The sequence below is a fragment of the Octodon degus genome, unplaced genomic scaffold, assembly GCF_000260255.1.
Source record: "Octodon degus isolate 3935 unplaced genomic scaffold, OctDeg1.0 scaffold00013, whole genome shotgun sequence".
NCBI lineage: Eukaryota > Metazoa > Chordata > Mammalia > Rodentia > Octodontidae > Octodon > Octodon degus.
The window spans coordinates 22,798,022-22,816,473 of NW_004524589.1; the positions used below are offsets into that span (position 1 = coordinate 22,798,022).

Here is an 18,452-nt window from a genome sequence, read left to right on the forward strand (position 1 = left end):
GTTGGAGCTTCCTGCTGCAGCCGTTGGAGTTGAACCCTTTGTGTCATTCTGGCAAGATGTTCTGCTCCTGAATCAGCTGGGTGGGTCTTGCCTCTAGCCTCTTTGCAGGGAGTTCTGCTGAAGGGTTCCACGCCGGGCCTGCGCTCTGGGTCAGTTCAGGATCTGGCAGGCCCCGGGTGGTCTCACACACTGGGCCTGGGCTCTGGGTCTGTTCAGAATCCGGTGGTCCTGGGCAGTCTCGCTCACTCGCCCGGCCTGGGCTCTGGGTCTATTTAGGATCCGTGGGCCCTGGGTCATCTCACTCACTCGCTGGGCCTGCGCTCTGAGTCTATTGAGGATCTGGCAGCTCCGGGTTGTCTCACTTGCTGGGCCTGCGCTCTGGGTCTATTCAGGATCCGGCTGCCCCAGACGGTCTCACTTGCTGGGCCTGTGCTCTGGGTCTGTTGAACAAAGCTTTCTCATATAGCCACTGTATTATATTTACTCTTGTTATTACCCCATATTTATTTATTTATTTATTTTTTTGTTGGTGCTGGGGATTGAACTCAGGACCTTGTGCTTGTCAGGCAAGCGCTTATTCTTCTCAGCTGTGTCCATCAAGTCTCTCTCTTCCTTGTATGCTGACTGCGAAGACTGGCGCTCCACAGCGAAGATTGAGCAGCTGTGAAGATCAAGCTCCTCTGAAGACTGGGACTTCCCCACGGAAGCAGGGTCAGGGTGGCAGGAAGGCAGCCAGGAACGCAGGAAGCCTTTCTCAATTCCTGGGCCCTGCCCACCTGCAGGGCGAGCCCCCCAAGCTGGAGTTGATTCAGTCAAGTTGACACAGTGAATCAACTAACATCATCTCTCTGAGACCACATATTCTCAGAACTGTCTCTGAGCTCCATTACGAACTGGAGGCCTAGTTAATGTTTGGGCCAATTAATGTTTTGTTTAATTAACATGAGTTAACTTTTTGTTCACTTGTTGCATGGGTAATAAAACAGCCCACTCAATGATTAATTGGCTAATAAATGTTATTCTCTAAAAATGACTTTTTTTTTTTTTTTGCGTTACCGGGGATTGAACTCAGGACCCTGCGTTTGCCAGGCAAGCGCTTATTCTACTTAGCTGCATCCATCAAGCCTCTGTCTTCTTCTGTGCTGACCGCGAAGACCGGTGCTCCACAGCGAAGGTGGTAGTTCATCCAAAGTGGCACAGCTGCAAAGATCAAGCTCCTCCAAAGAATGGGACTTCTCCACGGAAGCGGAGCAGGATGGCAGGAAGACTTTTGGAATTCCTGGTCCCTGCCCACCTGCAGAGCTAGACCCCCACGCTGTGAACTGCCCAAGCTGATTCAGCCAAGTTGACACAGTATATCAACTAAAACATCATCTCTCTGAGAATATTCTCAGAACCATCTCTGTGCTTCATCATGTACTGGAGGCCTAGTTCATGTTTGGGCCAATTAATGCTTATTTAATTAACACGAGTTAACTTTTTGTTCACTTGTTACATGGGTAATAAAACAGCTCACTCAAATCAATAACGATTAATTGGCTAATGAAAGTTATTCTTTAAAAATGACCTTTTTTTTTTTTTTTTTGGCTGGACCGGGGATTGAACTCAGGACCCTGCACTTGGAAGGCAAGTGCTTATTCTACTTAGCTATCTCCTCAGCCCCTAAAAATGACACTTTATGTGTGGTTATTCATTAATTAATTCAGCATACATTTAAGTAGCAAGATATGTTCTTGGATTTCATCCTTCAGAGATGGACGTCTGCTCCCTGCTCCCAATGACCTCACTATCCACAGTGGGGAAAATAGACAAGCATATGGTCAGAGTTAAGTGTAAGCCAACATGGCAGCATTACAATATGGATCAAATTCTATGAGAAAAAGGGTGTTCTAAAAGATAATAGCGAACATTTGAGCAGAAAGGATAGCACTCAAGCTTATCCACGAGAGCTTGGATAACAATAACAGTTTGGGCCATAAGATCAGGGAGCGTGGAAGTCCATAAAAGAAACAGCAGGAGCTAGAAATTTGAGATGTGGAAATAACCACAATCTTCTGTCCTATGGCTGAGCGTGGCGCCAGGGACCAGCAAAGGCAGCTTGGACCTGTGTTGTGCTGAGAGGTTTCTAATTTCTGTAGTTTTTTTTTTCTTTAATATGTGTTTGGTACAGGGTCTCACTACACAGCTTGGATTGTAGTGATTCTCCTGTTTTCAGCCTCCGCAACACTGGGATTACAGATGTGTGCCACCACGATAGGTCTCAGTGGTTGGCTTAGTGTGCCCCGGGGGCGGGCCTGGCATAGAATATGGTGGCAGGGATCAAAGCCCTGACCCCTGTGCTTGCCTGTGTAGGTGCTTAGTCCACTGAGCTATCTTGCTGGCCCTTGGTGGGAGCTTTCTAAATCAGGTCAAGCCTGAGGTTTACCTGCTGGGCAATAATATTTTACCTTTTGCAAGCTCTAGGATTGTAGTCAGGAGAGACAACTGCCTTTGAACTTTTCCTTAACCAACTGGAGTTGATGAAGCTGTTATCTAGTTCATGAATTGCAAACTTAGTACAACAAAGTTATGTATACCTTGTAGCATGAAATTTTTGTCATTTCCACTCCCTGTCTCTTTATAGAAAAACATAGTTTTAGCATACTTTCAACTATTCTTTGGATTTTAAGTGTAGTAGAGTTAATATTTCATTAGAAGTGCTAAGTATTTTGTTCATAATGGCTGAATGTAGTTCTCGAGTGCTTCAGTTATACCTTCTTGTTGTGCTTCCTATTTTTATTGTCTTGTGCTTTTATGACAGCTATATAGGAATGACTTAATTATTGGTTTTACAATATTTGTGGATGACAAACGTTTAGAAATTATAATGTGAGGATTAGCATTTGTTGCTGACTTTATGCCAAATAAAAGGTGAAGTTGGGTGGTTACAAATTTTGAGATTTTAGGATTTGGCTCCTAAAACCAGACTTTGAGAGCTCTGATTCTCTGTGGTCACTTACTAGCTGTGTGAACTGGGGCAAGCTATTTAATCGCTATTTGCAACCTTTTGCAGCTGTAAAGTGGTACTGATCATAATTGGCTATCTCCTCACAGCGTTTTTCTCTCTTTGTGAATGACAATGCTCAGTAGTGAAAACTTTTCAATCGTTTTATTTGGTGGTGAATCTCTGTTGGTTGATATTACCACTAATATAGCTATCATCGTTAGCATTCTTTGGAGGCTTTCATCTGCAAAGTGTCAGGAGCTGTAGCTTGTCACACAGTATGCTTCGTGCGGACACTGTACCGTGTGCCCCGGGGATGGGGTGCAGGACAGTACGTAGTTTACCAGCTACAGCTTAGCAACGTGATTCCAGGGCTCTTTTTCTTTTTGCTCTGCTTTGTTCTTAATCTTTTTGATTCTAGGAGTTCCCAAGAGTCGACGAGGAGAAATTTGGCAGTTCCTAGCTTTGCAGTACCGGCTGCGACACCGGCTGCCTAATAAGCACCAGCCCCCTGACACGTCCTACAAGGAGCTTCTAAAGCAGCTCACCGCTCAGCAGCACGCGATCCTGGTGGACTTGGGTATGTGTGGCTCTGACTGGAGTTTATGCAAGTGAGCAGATTTTTTCTTTTTGTTGGTTGGTACTGACGGAGAGGATTTGTTGGTACCCACTGTCTGCTGGCCTTTGTTTCTGTGGTAAGATGGCTTTATACCTGACTGAATGCTCCACACATGCCCAAGTATAAAATGGAATTTGTACCCCAAAACTTTATGAAAAAGGAATCCCCTTACGATCCACATTGCTACAGAGGTCATATTATGGAGTGCTCCAGATACTGTGTTTTGAGCAAATGGCTTTTGCTTGGGATGGAGGACTATATCTTAATGTAAGCTGATGTTGATTTAAGTTTAAATGGGTTAAATGGAGAGCAGAAAATTTAACGAAGATGTTTTAAGAATTGTTGCATGTATGGATGGAAGCAAATCTTGAGGTATCTTTTTCAGGAGCAATACAATAGTTGTCTGCCTCTGGCTCCATGAGTGGTTGGGTGGTTCTGGGAAGCCTGCAGGTGTAGGAGTAGCCAGTGCCAGGTGGACCTGGTCTTCTACTCTTTACAAAAGGAAAGGAGTGAGTCACTTTTTTTTTCCCCTAGAAAAAAAGCAGTATAGTAAAGGATTTTGTGGAAAACATACATACCACCTATCAGGTGGATGAAAAACTGTCTCACTGCTGATAGATGAGTGCTTATACTTGGGGAGGGGGGAGATTTCCATTATCAACATAAAGCAGTCTTTTTAATGCTGAGTTTCCTATAACTGCGGAAAATAAAAATGGTATGATTTAAAGATCATATTTTCGATTTTTCTATATGATATTATCGTGTATACTTTATTATTTTAAAATACCTTAATATTGTTACTTGACTATTTCATGAGTACTAAAGTTGTGATACATTTCAGATGGCCAGATGTTACTCAAACCCCTGAAGGGCAACAGGATTGATTTATATTTGGCATAATCTTATGGTAGGATTTATAAAATACCACTGACCAAACTTGGGTTTTACTTCTGTTCCTTTTGGATAGCAAGTGGCTTTTGTTGGGAAAGAGCCTAGCTCAATGAAATCCTTCTTGGGCCCACTAGATAAATTGGAAATTTTATAGAGAAACTGAACGCTAGAGTTCTTGTCCTGATTTTACCACCAACTGTGGTCTGAGATAAACTGCTCTGCTTTTGCGTCTCCATCTTCTCTGTTAGGAAGGGACTTTGGACCAACCAATCCCGGATGTCCCTTGCAGAGCTGTGGATCCATGACCTTAAGTTTTTTTTTTTTTTTTTTTTTTTGATGGAACCAGGGATTGAACTCAGGCCCTTGTGCTTGCCAGGCAAGCACTTATTCTACTGAGCCATCTCCCTGACCCCCTTAAGTATTGTTGAAATCCAGGATTGAGGGGTTACCATCAGGATTAACCCCTATATCCTCGCAGCGAGAGATGATTTCAGGGACAGGCCAGTGAAGCTGAACTGGAGCTGGACTCAATTTCTTGGATAGGTAGGGTATTTATAGTTTTCTTTAGCAAAATTTTTAAGACAGTAAAATGATACTTTAAAAATTTTCTTAGTTCACTCTATTTGTAACCATCTGTGTTTCTGCAGCATATTCTTGTTATTTTTCTCATTTCTTCCCCTTACTCTGCACTTAATCTTATCAGTTCCTGGAAAAAAAAAAATCACTTTTAAGCATATGTGGTAGAAAACGTTTTAAACTTCGGCATTCTTGCAAATTCTGCCATGAGCAATCATTTCACAGTCATTTCATGTGTGGTACAAAAAAGTCTGAGATCAGCGTATACAGTCATGGGGGAGAAGATGGGTCTGCTTCGTGCTCAGTGCCAGCTTTTTAGGCATGCAGGACTGGCATGCATTTGCCAGCTGGCATTGCCCTTGTAACTGTATACCCAGAGGTAAATTTTATAGGGGAATGTACTTCAAATCAGCCCAGCCTTCTGTGGTTTTTGCTCACATTAGACACTTATGTGTCCTTTTCGTGTATGTTGAAGAAAGAAAAGGAGCCTATGTGATTTTAAGGAATAGACAACAAAGGATATTTGGAAAAGAAGTATTTCCTTAATAATAGACTCAACACAAAGCAAAATGAAAACTAAAGTGTTTTCCCAGTCATATTACAAGAAAAGCAGAGATAAATGTCTTTATGGAGTACCCAGACGTCTTTTAAAGTAACATGATACCTCTTACAGAACTCTGATTTCAGTTAGAGGGTGTTCTTTATATGAATTTAGAACTTGCCTTGACTTATTGTACAATCAAGATAAATTTTATGTTCTAATCTTCTGGACCTCTCGTGGATATGTTTGTGGATTTTGTTTTGTTTTGCTAAAAAGAAATATTGGCTAACAAAAATTATTTTCCCTTGTATTGTATATGTGGAATTAGGATAGTAGTAGCCTGGCATGTAAGACTCAGTAAGCTAGAGCTAGAGCTAAAGTGAGACTGGTTGGTGGGCTCTTAATGGATATTCACATAACAGTCAGATTCCTCATTTGGGAGAAGGTGTTCACTTATTCCTGGAGCTCACCGTATTCATCACTTATATTTTCACTCTGATCTCCAAAGCATGAGAGTATCTGAAAAAATTTTTTTCTCTGTTTTTACTCTGCAGGAAGGACATTTCCTACTCACCCTTACTTTTCAGTACAGCTTGGGGCAGGGCAGCTATCTCTTTTTAATCTTCTGAAAGCATATTCTTTGCTGGACAAAGAAGTGGGCTACTGTCAGGGGATCAGCTTTGTGGCCGGAGTCCTGCTTCTGCACATGAGTGAAGAGCAAGCCTTTGAAATGCTGAAGTTCCTCATGTATGACCTAGGCTTCCGCAAGCAGTACAGACCTGACATGACCTCACTCCAGGTATGACGATGGCTTTTCATGAGGAAACCGGGAGGCTCTCACCAGCAACCTTTGACACCAGTTCTCTTCTGAGTGATAGTTCACCATGAAGAGAGTTTGGAATTACTGTCTTAGAATGTGGGCAAATGAAGAGGGCATGTTCCCCAGGACACATAATTGCAGGGATTTGGTCCTAGCTCATGAGTATTAATTGGTCTGTTAACAGGTCAAATAATGACTATGGAATGTTTTATCTTTCACTGTTTTTCCTAAACAGTTTGTTTGTACTTCATTGTAAGGACTTATCTCAGGTTTTCAGAAACAACAATTTGATAGCTGTCACCAGAATTTCACTGAATGGGAGCCAGACCCTCAGGCCTGTGTTCCTAGCATTTTGGGAGGCCAAGGTGGGAGGATCACAACTTCAAGCTCAGCCTGGGCAACTTAGAGACATAGGAAGACCTTGTCTTATGATAAAAAGGGGAAGGGCTGGAGAGTTAACTCACTGTGAAGGTCCCACCTTCAGTCCCCAGTACTGAAAATAGTTTTGTTTTCAAAGAATGGAAAGTACTTGTGAATAGTGTTTGATTGTGGATCATAGACAAGAAGATGCAGCTATCATAGTGGTAAAGTGCAACAACTTCTCCACTAAAAAGTTCTTTGTCCATTTATATGGCAGAACTCAAAAAACACCCATTTCATTGGGCTTAGGTTTTCTTGATAGCATCCCTAATTCTTTGTTTCACTAGAGATGAGCTTGGCTTTGTATTTCAGTTACCTTGTCTACAAAGTGAGGTTAAGTTTTCTGTCAATTTGAAATACTTGTATTTTATCATACTTTGGGTCTTCTGATCCCTCTGAAGTCACTGGTCTTCTTTGGTCTTCTTTTTCTCCATCTTTTCTCCTCCCTTCTCATCTCTGCATCACCCTAGACCTCTGTGTCTTCCGTCTAGTGATTTGCCATTTTAACGCTAATGAACAATTGGAGATTATTCATGTTTAACAAACAGGATTTTATTATTAAAGCTTCGTGTGAAGCTTGAGTTATTTCTTTTCATCTGCCCAAATAGACCTTGATGGCAGAAATGTCCTCAATCGCAGGCTTAGAAGATGGGAGTTGGGGAGAGGTGTAAAGTAAGATCCTTTAAAAAATACTAAACACTGCACTAGTGCTTCTTTGTTATGATCACAATTGTCCAGGAAAATCAGAATGCCTTATTTCTTCTGCTGATAGATAAACTATAAATGGCCTGAGAGAAATAGATGATTTTTTTTTTCAACATGACTTGAGATATTAATTTCACTTAAAAACTTTAACTTTAGCTCAGCTACTTATTTTGTAGTTAAAATTTGTTGTGGCCTTTTGATTTCCTCTTTTTACAGTTTCTGTGGGAACAGTTTCCAAGTGTGTATGTTGTAGGTAACAAGCAGGATTTGCTATATTTATGTATAGTACTTTATGATTTATTTCTCCAAGGGAGTCACCTCATTTATGCTCTGGAAACATTGCTGAATTCAAAATATATTAGGTTATTTGTAGGCATTTTCATAGTGCTGCCTATGTAAAGGTGATGTGTTAAGGATTTCTTCTTGTGAAAGAAATTACTCTGATTTAATAAAACATTTTCTACATGTCACATCAAAATGTCTATCTTATATCATTGAACACAGAACCACTGCTCGTCCTTTGGCTACGTGGATAAAAGTTTAAATTAAAGCACAATTCACAAATTTGTTTATTATTTCCTGTTGCTTTATGTTGAATGTCACAGACATCACAGGATGTCTTTAAAATGTTTTCTGACATGCTAGTAGTCAACTCAGTAGTCAAATGAAATGTTTTTCCCTTCTACTTCGAGTGGTATTCAGAAACAGTTGCACCGTTTTAATCCCCTTTGTCACGACAAGCATGTTGCTGGAATGACTTGGGTGTGAGACAAGACATCTCAAGATTGTGGTTCTGGGACGTTCTGAGCCTCTGTTCCATCTTAGCAATGTGGCCTTGACCAGAACTCTATCGTGGACCAAATTGTGCACCCTGAGAATAGATTCAGGCTTTGCTGCAAACATGTAGGATCTTTACAGTGGAGGCCAGGAGAGTTCAGATTAAATTCTAAAAGCAGTGCCCTCTTCCAGAGGGAAGGTCTTATTGCCAGGTGTGTCCACTGTACTCAGTCATAGTAGAAAGTGTTGCTCAAGAGAGTTACGTAGACTTAGAATGACTTGCTTTATAAACTCAGTTGAGTGAACTTGGCTTGAATATCAACTTTAAAATCATAATGAAAATCAAGTCATATTATTTTTACTACTGTTGAATATATGTTGGTTGTTATTAAATATTAGGATAATAAAATTTAAGTTAGTATTTTTCACACACACTCAAAAAAATGCACAGTATTTTATTTTTCTTCTCCAAATTAACTTCAGATTCAAATGTACCAGCTGTCCCGGCTCCTCCATGACTACCACAGAGAACTCTATAATCATCTTGAAGAAAATGAAATCAGCCCCAGTCTCTACGCAGCCCCTTGGTTCCTCACGTTGTTCGCCTCTCAGTTTCCACTGGGATTCGTAGCCAGAGTCTTTGGTAAGAGACTCTTACTGTTACTATTGATTGTTGTTTATTTCAGGAGCTGTACTTCTAGCCCTGTGATACCTGATTACTTTATCATGTGTTACACAGAATAGCAAATTGCTAATAGAATTAAATACATGTACTTGGTTCTATTCTAGGAATTTAAAACCATTTTGGTAAGTCTTAAGTATACTTAAGATTCAATAGAAAAAATGGACTCCTATATTTGAGTAAACTGTGTAAAAGTTCTTATTTTTATTTTTTTTGTTTTCCAGTACTGGGGATTGAACTCAGGACCTCGTGCTTGCCAGGCAAGCGCCTATTCTACTGAGCTATCTCCCTGGCCCCCCTTATTTTTATTTTTGTTTAAAAGTTAGAGTATACTTTTAAAAATGTGGATAAGGGGCATACTCCATATGGTTTTACTGATTTTTAAAATTATTTATTGATTTGGTACAGGGTCTCGCTGCATAGCTCACACTCTGAGTGATCTTCTTGTCTCAGCCTCCCCTGTGCTTGAATTACAGGTGTGCACCTCCATACCTGGTTTCGGTGACTGGCACAGCACACCCTTGGTTCTGGGGCTGGCATAACACCTGGTACTGGGCTTCAAACTTGGGTCCTTGTGCTTGCCAAGCAGGCTCCTAGACCACTGAGCTATCTCCTCAGCCCCTTGATTTTTATATACATCATGTCTCTGTTTTTTGATATTGTTCTTTTGTCCCCTTTCCCCATTGTTGTCTTGAACATGGGTTTAAAACATAAAGAACCGTGTTCTCTTATTGCATTAGTGGACTACAATCAATAAATAAATTTTAGCAAGAGAATAAAATCAAGTTGCACTCAATCATATTGGTAGGGGCTGGGGAGATGGCTCAGTAGAATAAGTGCTTCCCTGGCAAGCACAAGGTTCTGAGTTCAATCCCCGGTTCTGCAAAAACAAAAAAAAAAAAATCAAATTTGTGCCAGATTCCTCTTGTTTATTTAATAAACATGATTGTTTTTCTCCAGTGAAATTCTCTCTGGAGGTTGAGATCCTGTTAATGAGTCTTCTAGAAATCTTTTTATATGTGTATCTTTTTATGTTATCAATATTACTTCTAATGGCGTGTCTCAATCTGACTTTTGGTTGCTGACCCAGTTACTTTTGTTCTTATTTCTTGGTTTAATGACACTTCAATCATGCCTGTGTAGGGGTGGTTGTCACCTCTAAAATTGGGTAGCTCATAAAAGATATTAAACATAGGCAGAGGAAGTTACTGAGCTCCTATTTTACTCTGACTATAGTGCTTGAAACTGGATAAAAAGAAATATGACATGATTTATACTCCCTTTAGGGGTCTCTAAATCTGTTTAAAAGTTTTTGGTTAGGTTTGTCCAAATCTGTCTTTTAAAAGAAAAAGGAAAAATAAGAACAGTAACTCTTCACCAGAACTTTGTCCTAGTGATGTTGTTTGGGATCTCAGTGGCCTCAAGTGAAAGTCATCAGTGTCCATTCTCAAAGGTGCTTGTGCTGAATTGGTGCTTTGGGTCAAATTTAAGTACTGGCCCACTTGTAAGTCATTACTAGCATTTTAAAAATGAAAGAACATAACAAGTAGGAAGAGTGTTTCTTGGGAAAGCATCAGTTCTGAGGATGTGTGTGACACATGTATGTAATGATTATAATTTTCAGTCTTTCCTATGAGGAGGGCTGTGGTTCAGTGTACACTGGATTAGTGGACTACAGTCAGTAAGCAAAGTGTCACAAGAGAATAAAATCAAGTTCACTAAATCAAATTGGTGCCAGATTTCTCTTGTTTATTTAACAGAGATGATTGTTTTTTTGAAATTCTCTCTGGAGGTTGAGTTCTTATTAATGAGTCTTCTAGAAATTTTTTTATATATGTAATTTTCAGAGAAATATGTGCAGTCCTTTTCCATATGTATTTCTCTATCAAGTGTGACAAATGTTGCAGGGTGGCTCTCATTGTCTTGCCCTTGGAAGCTTGATATCAGGAATTCAAGAAACAAATGCTCTTGCAGTCTGTCCTTGTTATGTCACTGAAACTGTCAGCTATGTGATAATTACTCAGTCTTTTCCTTTGACTCCAGTAAAAAAAAGACTTTCAGGAAACAAAAGGATGCAAGAGAAAAAAGAATGACCATGTTCGAAATAATTCTCGTACACTTCCCCTTTTTTAAAGACTCCCCATTGTATATTTTTGACAGAAGATTGGCCTATATATTGAGAAAAATTTCCATACCATTGTATCTGCTATATTTCAAAACCTTTGCATGTTTGTATTTGCAAGGAAGCAGAGTTTAGATTAAGGGTTGCTTTTCTTTTTTGTCTTTGATACTTTTTTTTTTTAATACTTGCTTTGATTTTACTTTTAAGTCTTTTTTCCTTCAATTTTTTGCTGTTCACATATTAACTGGATTACTTGCTATTATGAGAATTTCAAAATATTGATTGGTTATGTCAGTTTGTTTTTATGTTGTATTGTGAAGAAAAATTTAAATATTGAATCTTTGATGTTTATCCATTTTCCACTAAATGTGCTATGCAAGTTATAAACAATATATAGATCACCATATGCAAATTTGTCTATTTTTATTTTAACCCTATCTGAGATTCCTAATAAGAATAGGGGATACTCAGACATCCATTGATTTGTTTCAGTTATATAATTTTTTAAAAAAGAGGTCACCCAACCCTTCATAAAATAAAAGAAAAATTTATAAGGACAAGCAAACATTTTTTGAGTCACAAATATTCTTTTTTTAAAATCTCTTATTACTTATTTGGTACAAGGTCTCACTATGCAGCATAGACTTATAGTGACCTTCCTGTCTCACCCTTCCCAGTACTGGAATTTCAGGTGTGCACTACCACGCCTGCTTTTGGTGGCTGGCATGGCATCTGGTACCAGGGATTGAACCCAGGTCCTTAGGCTTGCCAGGCAGGTGCTTAGACCACTGAGCTATCTTCCTGGCCAGATGTTTTCTTTTGCAAAATAATCTCTAGTTCTGCTTGAGGAATAACACACACACACACACACACACACACACACACACACACACACAGTACTCTTTTGGTGATAGTAGGTATACAGTTTTGATAATCTCAGTTGTCTCTTTCAGATATCATTTTCCTTCAGGGAACTGAAGTTATATTTAAGGTTGCATTGAGCCTTCTAAGCAGCCAAGAGACATGCATCATGCAGTGTGAAAGCTTTGAGAACATTGTTGAATTCTTAAAAAGCAGGCTACCTGATATGAACACTTCAGAAATGGAAAAAATTATTACCCAGGTATGATTTAAATAATAATGAAAAATAGAAGGTTATCGCAATTCCTCTATGGCTTGCATATTAAATGCTTTAGCACTGAAATGTAGTTTTGTTTGACAGGTATGATTATCTTCAAGATTTTTTTGTTGTTTATGTTTCTCAGATTTACTTAGAAATAAAACATTGTGAAACGTACATAGCAGGATGTTGTCTGTGTGGCTCTGCACAGGAAATGTAGGTTAGTGTTACAGAATGAATCCTAGGAAGCTTTTCAATTTAAGCCAGTGCTGAGATCAAAGACCTTACAGAATCAGGAAGATCTGAGAATAAAATGGGGTCTGTTTTGTAATACCATTGAGCTGTAGAATATACAAGGAGGCCATGTGATGAGAGAACACAATGGTCTGTGTAATCTTCTAGCTTGTTTTCATTAAAATTTATTAATTGGCATTACTTTTCTATATTAATTTTATTGAGAAAGTAGCAGTGAGGCAGTTTCAAAACAGGTTGGTAGGACAGTTACAATAATTAATACATTGCCTATTAGATATGGAGATGCTATCTTGTCTAAACACTTAGTTCATACTTTCTTCTCATTGAACTAAGAGAAAGTAGCTGTGTATCTGTGCTAACTACTTTGTATATACACATGGCATTACTGTGTCAGTAACTTTTCTATTGTGTGGCGTACACTTGCCAGACTGCACTTGTGAACCCTATTATTTCTCAGCTCCAAAGTAAGACAGTAATGTTCCAAGAAGTTTGTGAAACTTACATCAGGAGCCTGGGCCTGCTCTGATGATTCTGTGGGAACATTTACAGAGGTGGAAACATTAGGGCCGTTAACCCAGATGCCTGGGTGCCCAGGAAGCAGAACAGGGGGAAGCTGCTCCCTCATGCTGAACGGGCAAGTGGAAGATACCCAGGGGTCGTTAAAGTGTACCACGAATTATTTTAGTAAAATACACATTGCCAGTAATCCCCTTCAAAATGCTTCCTCTTGGTTCAAATAGATTTGTTCCACTTCATATGCTCTAATTAATACAAGAATATAAACTCATATTATCATATATAAAATCATTTTTCCATTGTATGAAATCTAAATCACAGATTATTTTATAAAATCTGTCAGTAGTTTTATGTATTAAGTTATTCTGATAAGAACAGACACTGTACTTGTCTTAGCCAAAAAGCTGAGCAGCGATGTATTCAGATATTCTGGAAGCAAGAGAGTGTGGCTTTTAGCCTACCTACCTGCTTGTTTATTTCTCAGAAACACCCTTTTCTGACTTACAAACTGTTGAGAAGTGTGGTTTTGGAAGCTGAGATCAGATGTTACTTGTCTCCAAAATTAATGAAGGGATTGCCTGGCTTTACAGATTACTACTAGGATTAATGGATAGAATTTATAGTCAGGTATTTTTGGACTTGATATTAGAGAGAACTGCCTGACAATTGGGGTTAATTAACTGTGGAATGAAGTGCTGATATTGAAAGAGACCTTGATGAGTTTTATTTATGGACACTGTAAAGAAACACAAATAGAGCAGAAAAGCACAAAGAGGAAAATAAAAGTGCAGACTCAACATCCAGGATGGTCTTTGCGATGGCCTACTGCACAAACCTCTGCTTGTATAGACACATAAATATGTATAGAGTTTTCTGTAAGTCAAAACATACTGTAAATCCTGTTGTGTGACTTGATTTTTAATTAAAATATGTGTAAAGTGCTGGATATTTTTTCATGCTTACGCAAACAAAACCATAGCCCCCCCATCATCCACTGTTGTGGGGGTTAAGACTAGGACCTTCACTCTGAGCTACACTCTAGCCTTCCTGCCTCAGCTTCCCAGAGGATTACAAGTATTTGCAGATCGTTTTTAGTGTATAATAGTACATCATACCTGCTAGGCAAGGAAAAAATGATGCAATTTCAGAGGATGACAAGTCAGTCTAGAAATTCCCTTATTGAAGTTCTAAAATTGGAATTTCTCTAGTAATAGGGTCAGGTTTTTTTTCTTTTTCTTTTTTTCTTCTTTGTGGTTTCTTTATTCCCTTCAGGGTATCAGTAACAGACCCATGCCTCTTCCTTTTTTGTAATAATAGGTGAGTGACAGCAGCCCACTTAAACCATACAGCTCAGAGAGCAGTTTTGAGGATTCTCTTGGGGTTGGATGTATAAAGGACTCACAAGAGGTTTATATAGAAGAGCACATGGTGGAACCATTAAGACCTTTCCGCTCCATTGATAAATACATTGGAAATGTTTTTGGTCTCTGTATCACAGAAATACTCTGTGTAGCTTTGCTAGCTGGCCAGCAACAGCTGCCTCTAACATAGGTAATAATTGGTCCATAACTACCATTTTTATTTTGGTGGCAAAGCATTCTTGAAATTTAATTTCTTTTTCTGTCTCGATCTTGCCACGAGAATGTCTCAGTTGAGCACAAGTAGTCTGTGATCTAATTGTTCTTCTATTGCCAGTACATCTCTTTTTTCTTCGTGTGTCTGTGCCTTCTTCATATTTCTCATTAATAACTATTTGGAAACAGGTACGAAGGACACAGAATTTTGGGTGCACAGCATACACCCAGAAAATGTGGGTACCAAAGCCCAGACTGACCTCAGCTGTTTCTGTGGCAGGTTTTTGAGATGGATATTTCTAAACAGCTGCACGCCTATGAGGTGGAATACCATGTGCTGCAGGATGAGCTCCAGGAATCATCATATGCCTGTGAGGATAACGAGCCTTTGGAGAAGCTGGAGAGGGCCAACAGCCAGCTGAAAAGACAGAACATGGACCTCTTAGAAAAGCTACAGGTAAAGAAACAAAGAAATGATTAGTCCCTAAGAATAGCTCTGAACTTCTGCTTCATCTTAGGAGCTCTGGTTCATAAAATTTTTCTCAGGTTTTTCTATTCAAAATAGAGCCAATATAATTTCTTCTTTTAAAAAAACAATTGATGTAGTTCTCTCTTATCACTTGGATATTTGAAGAATGATTAAGGCAGCATCTCCTCAGAGGTGGAGAGTTTGCACCCATTTTATATTAATGATTGTTCTTAGTTCTTACTGAGGTTTCAGTGATACTTTCGTGTAGTCATCAAGTTCCTTGGGGACCCTTTGATGCCCATCAGAACACACAGGACTCCAAGGATGTGTTTAGAGAGCCCTGCACGTGCAGGCAGAGGGCTGTGCACTGGCACTGGCAGGCCATGCCAACAATCTCCGGCTTCCTTTTCAGGAAGGTCACACCTCACTCACTCTTTGTCACCCCAGAGAGTGTCTCGTGAGGACCCCAGTTTGTACAGTGGTGTTTCAGCCCTGCGTTGTTGCTATAGTCAGTGAGAGGAGATGAATCATGTTAGTGGTCTTAGTTACATTTTTGAGGGACCTAAAAATCTGGTAGATTCTGACATTTGCATCTTGTCATACTTTCTTAAATAATTGCATATAATTACTTAATATGTGTGAGGCCTGGCTGCTGCTATAATAAACACCAAGACACTTCAAAGTCTTGAGCTGGGGGACTGTTTTGTTTCCTTGCCTAACAGATGGCGCATGCTAAGATCCAGGCCCTAGAATCAAACCTGGAAAATCTTCTGACCAGAGAGACCAAAATGAAGACTTTAATCCGGACCCTGGAACAGGAGAAAGTGGCTTATCAAAAGACAGTGGAGCAAATCCGGAAGCTTCTGCCAGCCGATGCCCTGGCCAACTGTGAATCACTGCTGAAGGAACTCAACTGCAACCCTAACAACAAAGCTAAGATAGGAAATAAGCCATAATTCAGGACATGTGGTTGGAGCAGAAGGTGCTTCTGAGAGCCCCAGGGAGGAAAGGCCAGTGTCCCCCTGGCCCCAGAAGGACACCTATGTTGGAGGAACCACCTATCGCCTGGGCTGAGCTGAGCCAGCAGGCAGCTGCCGCTCTCATTAGAGCATGCCAATCCTAAGCCATTGTACAGATACAGACTGGTTTTTCTTGTTGCTGACTATGTACATATATATAAAATAGTCATAAAGGGTTCCCGCTTTCAAATAAAATGAGTAGACTTATTTAGAAGGCAATTATTTTTAAGTCTGAACTTCATGAAATCCACACCCAAGAAGTTCAACTGGAATTCTCCTTGGGTACATGTAAAATCTTTTTGTCTTTATAAAGTGAAATAAAGCTAGAGCATCTTTGTATATTGAGATATACTTGAAAACAAAATGAATGTATTTTTTTCTCCAAAGAGCAGCATGTTTCACTCAGTGGTGGAAAGGTGAAACCCTTTCTGTCACTTTGTGTATCTGTGTTTGGTTCTGCTGACGTTGTCTGTATGAGGAAGATGGCTGCTAGTCGTGCTCCTGTGGGTTTTCTAGGAAGGTGAGGGATTTTTTTTCCCTCTCCCTGCTTTGTGCCAATCAGCGTGTTGCATCTTCATGCATTTGAGTCTAACTAGGCTTCACGTTAGAAGTACATGAGGAGAAAGCATGACATTGTGGAAGAGTCTCTCCGGCTCAAGGTAAAGAAAAAGAACAGGGTTGTTAATTTTATAACAGTTTAGACCAGCATTGTTTGGAAATAACAGGCCTCAAAAATACAAGGCCAGTGTTGATAACCCTTTGGGAGCTCTCAGTAATACAAACGGCCTCCTGTGGCATGCATGCCAGGTGTTTGCCACCACTGATTTAGGACTGAAATTGTTCAGATTAGTTCTCTGCCTGTTTATATAAATGACCTACACAGTGGTGAGCAGCAGTTAGCAAGTGATGAAGTTTAGCCATAAACGTAGCTCTCTTAGATCTCTCTCCCATCAATTTAGGATGATGAAATACTGTCATGATTGATGTGTCCAGGTGACTTACTGTGTTGAAATCCTTTCCCCCCTTTGGCCACTGGAGAGATGCTAGTAAGCACTTAATGATTTTTTTCCCTTCAATTGAAAAATTAAAAACGGGAAACGGTTAAGAAAAAAACAAGGAAAACCAACGGGAAGAAAAAAGAAAGTTGTATCAGCTCAATGAAAAGCCTGCGGTTCTGCCTTTGGGCTCCCAACTCCGTCACCTACCTACACAGAGCTTAGTAGGGGATATTCAAGCGTGCTGGCTATAGGGGAGGATAGTCACTTTCAGAGAACACATGCAGTTATCCATTTCCTAGGTGATTTTACAATAGTGCCTCTAAAAACTGATGTAGCATTTTTGCCTTTCCTACCAGTATTCATCCTCATTGCTCTTTTGTAGTCTTTGTATTTCCACAGATGGGTTATTTGGGGTAATTTTCTTCAAAGAGATTTTGTTATGTGTAAGCTGAAGTTTATGAAAGAGGGCAAGAGTAAAGGTTTCAGGAAGTTTTGATGAACAGATGAAAAAATATCTGAAACCCTTTCAGTACGTAATGTATGTGATGACATTACAGATCAGCATGTCCTTCAATCCAGGTGGTTTCTTAAGTGACAATAAAATCTTACTAATAAAATCTTAACTGCAACTTGTGGGTTCTAGAGAATGTTGATTCTAGGTGTCCCATTTAGTTGAGGGCCACTAATTGATCTGTTGCTTGGGTTCTCTAGAATTTTCCTTATTTGTAGGAGTTTTTTTTTTTTTTTAAACAAAATTATGACATCATGTTTTCCTGTCAAGTGATGAAAATTGCCTTATAGATGTGATATGCAGTTGAGAGGAAGGAACTTTTAGTTGGGGAAGGAAATCTTTTCTGTTATCCAGTCTAAAGTAAACTTTATTCTGGAAGTTTAATCAAGATGAGTTGCATTATGGTATTCATATAGGTGACTTACATCATTTTCTTTTGAAAATGATTTTTTCATTTGTGATTTTTAAAAAATGTACCAGTTATACTCCATGCATTTTACATCTTCATCAGGTTAATGTAATGTCGTTTCCAATAAATACATTGTTGCAGCTTCCTTGACTCATTGACTTAATTTCGTCACCTTATGGGAGAGAAGCACTTATTTAGAGATATTTAGAGAAAACTTAACATGGGTTGGATTGCTACTATTTAAATTTGAGGTATTGATAATTCTTCCTAATAGAGTCTAGATCAACAAAGACAGTTTAAGAAACGTTCATAAAAGTGAATTGTTATCAGTTTTCAGCACCTTTCTCAATCAATGATGAGAAGAAAGCAGATTTATATTCTGCTTCTTTTATTTTTTGAGTCTGCGCATAGATAGGAAAGAGACAGCGGATACATCCACAAATAT

The 18,452-nt window shown here is 39.4% G+C and overlaps 1 protein-coding gene across 7 annotated transcripts in view; it reads left to right on the forward strand.

Annotated features, from left to right (window-relative positions):
- Positions 1-18,152, forward strand: part of Tbc1d4 (TBC1 domain family member 4) — a 234,472-nt gene extending 216,320 nt beyond the window's left edge. For all 7 annotated transcript variants that reach the window (XM_023709624.1, XM_004626289.2, XM_004626291.2 and 4 more), the window contains 6 exons: positions 3,405-3,563; positions 6,165-6,409; positions 8,816-8,975; positions 12,090-12,259; positions 14,882-15,058; positions 15,793-18,152. In XM_023709624.1, the coding sequence (XP_023565392.1) occupies positions 3,405-3,563; positions 6,165-6,409; positions 8,816-8,975; positions 12,090-12,259; positions 14,882-15,058; positions 15,793-16,026 (1,145 nt within the window). In that variant the 3' untranslated portion in view covers positions 16,027-18,152. The remainder of the gene's footprint in view (positions 1-3,404; positions 3,564-6,164; positions 6,410-8,815; positions 8,976-12,089; positions 12,260-14,881; positions 15,059-15,792) is intronic.
- Positions 18,153-18,452: the final 300 nt, after the last annotated feature.